This window comes from Tupaia chinensis, unplaced genomic scaffold, assembly GCF_000334495.1.
Source record: "Tupaia chinensis unplaced genomic scaffold, TupChi_1.0 Scaffold000159_1, whole genome shotgun sequence".
Classification (NCBI taxonomy): Eukaryota; Metazoa; Chordata; class Mammalia; order Scandentia; family Tupaiidae; genus Tupaia; species Tupaia belangeri.
In genome coordinates this window covers 644,582-646,476 of record NW_006159630.1, presented here as the reverse complement: position 1 = coordinate 646,476, position 1,895 = coordinate 644,582, and the positions used below count along the sequence as shown (strand labels likewise).

The 1,895-nt window shown below is 66.1% G+C and overlaps 1 protein-coding gene across 1 annotated transcript in view; it reads right to left on the bottom strand.

The window, feature by feature from the left end:
* CCDC57 (coiled-coil domain containing 57) overlaps nucleotides 1–1,895 on the bottom strand; it is a 96,259-nt gene that overhangs the window by 57,907 nt on the left and 36,457 nt on the right. The window contains exon 10 of the mRNA XM_027770826.1: nucleotides 1,349–1,486. Coding sequence (XP_027626627.1) covers nucleotides 1,349–1,486 — 138 coding nt within the window. The remainder of the gene's footprint in view (nucleotides 1–1,348; nucleotides 1,487–1,895) is intronic.

Sequence of the window (1,895 nt, the reverse complement as noted above, 5' to 3'; positions counted from 1 at the left end):
GGCGGGCTCCCCCCTCTCAGCCACGTCCTGGGGGCCCGGGCCTGGCCAGACGCTGCTAGGGGCCGCTGTGCTGCCCCGAGAGCCTGTCGCTCACCCATGTGGGACTGAGCCTGGGGCCGCAGAGACCAGCTGATTCTGAGGCCCAGGGAGGCCCGAACCGGGGAGCTGGTGCCACCTGCAGACCGTGTGCCCAGAGCCAGATGCGCCTGGTCAAACCGGCATGCCTGGGCCGACACCCAGCCTTTGCGCTCTGTAGGCGGCCATGACGGGCAGACAGAGCCTGCACCCCCTGGGCCTCCTGACTGCGCTTCCACGTCCACCCAGGGCCCACCTCGGCCATGACTGACCTGCCCCCTCATCACCAATGCCCTTGTATCATGGCCTCTGAAGCTGGGGTGCAGGAGGAGGGTGGGCAGCTGGAGCCCCAGCACCCCACGCCCACCCTCTGCAGCCTCACTTCACAGGGCGCTTCACTGCCAGAGAGCGACTGCTACCCGGGTGTCTGTCCCTCCCAGCAACATAGACATGGGACAGACGTGCAGGCAGTTGGGACCAGCAGATGGCACGACAGTTACCTCGCTGGACACCCACTCACCAACTGCAGTCTGAGTCCCGGACCCAGTGGTTTGAAACTCATGTTAGGCACATGTGTGTGCGTGCTCAAGATCCTTGGAGGAGAAGGGGTCGTGGTGTGGCCATCGCCCCGGGGGATGATTTCTTGCTCTCTCTCTCTCTCCCCCTAGTGAGCACACATGCCCTGAGGCAAAACCTCTAAAAAAATAAAATAGTTTGGGCAGCCTTTGGTCACTGGCCAGAAGGCTGTGCAGGGTTGGCCCTGGGTGCAGGGCCCACCAAGCCAGGGCCCGGCCTTGCTGTGTGGGAGGCAAAGGGAGTCTAATCGCTAAGGGAGGTGGGCTGACTCAGACAGCTTCGCCCAAGGTCTCAGCATGTGCCCTCATGGCCCTTCTGCTGGCTTCTACTCCCACCTGCCTCCCTCCCCCCCCCCCCCGCCGGCCTCTTCTTTTCTGAGAGGGAGGAAAGGAGAGGGAACAAGACAGTCCTGGCTCCACTGAGCCCCTGCCGGGCCTCCCAGGTGGCTAGAACCCAACATCACCCCACACCTGGGCCACCGCGTCAGGCCAGGAGCTAACCCAGCCTCCTGGGGGCCCGGCCTCACCAGCCGGGTTTCTCTCTGCAGTCTCAGACCTCCCTTCCGTGCCCAACATCCCACCCCCGCCTGGCCTTTGCCGTCATTGTCCCCTGCAGTGTGAGGCCAGGGCTATGCTGTGGCCCTCGTGGAGCCTGAGCAGGACCACGGCACCTGACAGGGACGTCCTCCCCGACACACCTCTCAACGTCCTGCCGGAGCCTTGCCGCTTCCTGCTGCAGCGCCTGGGCCTGCAGGTCCCTGGAGACCGCCTCCTGGGACATTCGGGCCACCTGGGCCTCCCAGCTGGCCTTCAGAGCTGACGCATCTTCACGGAGCCTGAAGGAGGAGAGCGGTGTGTCGTGTGGTCCCGGCTCACGCACCGGCTCCTTCCACGATGCTCCTGCCACAGGCCGCACACGCACACACGCACACACACCCCGCCGGCACAGAGCCCCAGCGTCCTGGCCCAGGCTAAGGCAATGGTCCCAACAACCCCGCCAGGTGCCCGCACCCAGCCCCATGCACGGCGGGAGGCAACATGCCCGGCTGACCACACTGACAGCCCCCCTGCACAGCAGGGTGCCTGGGCCCGGCTCAGAGGCCTCCTCAGTGGAGCAGCATCCAGGCCCCACCAGGGCCTCGACCAGACCACAAAGCCATGGAGACGCTGACCAGGGCAGCTGTCGCTCTCCCCCTGCTGGCCGGCCGCGGGTCTGCAGCCACCATGGCTGGGGGGCGGGGGCCG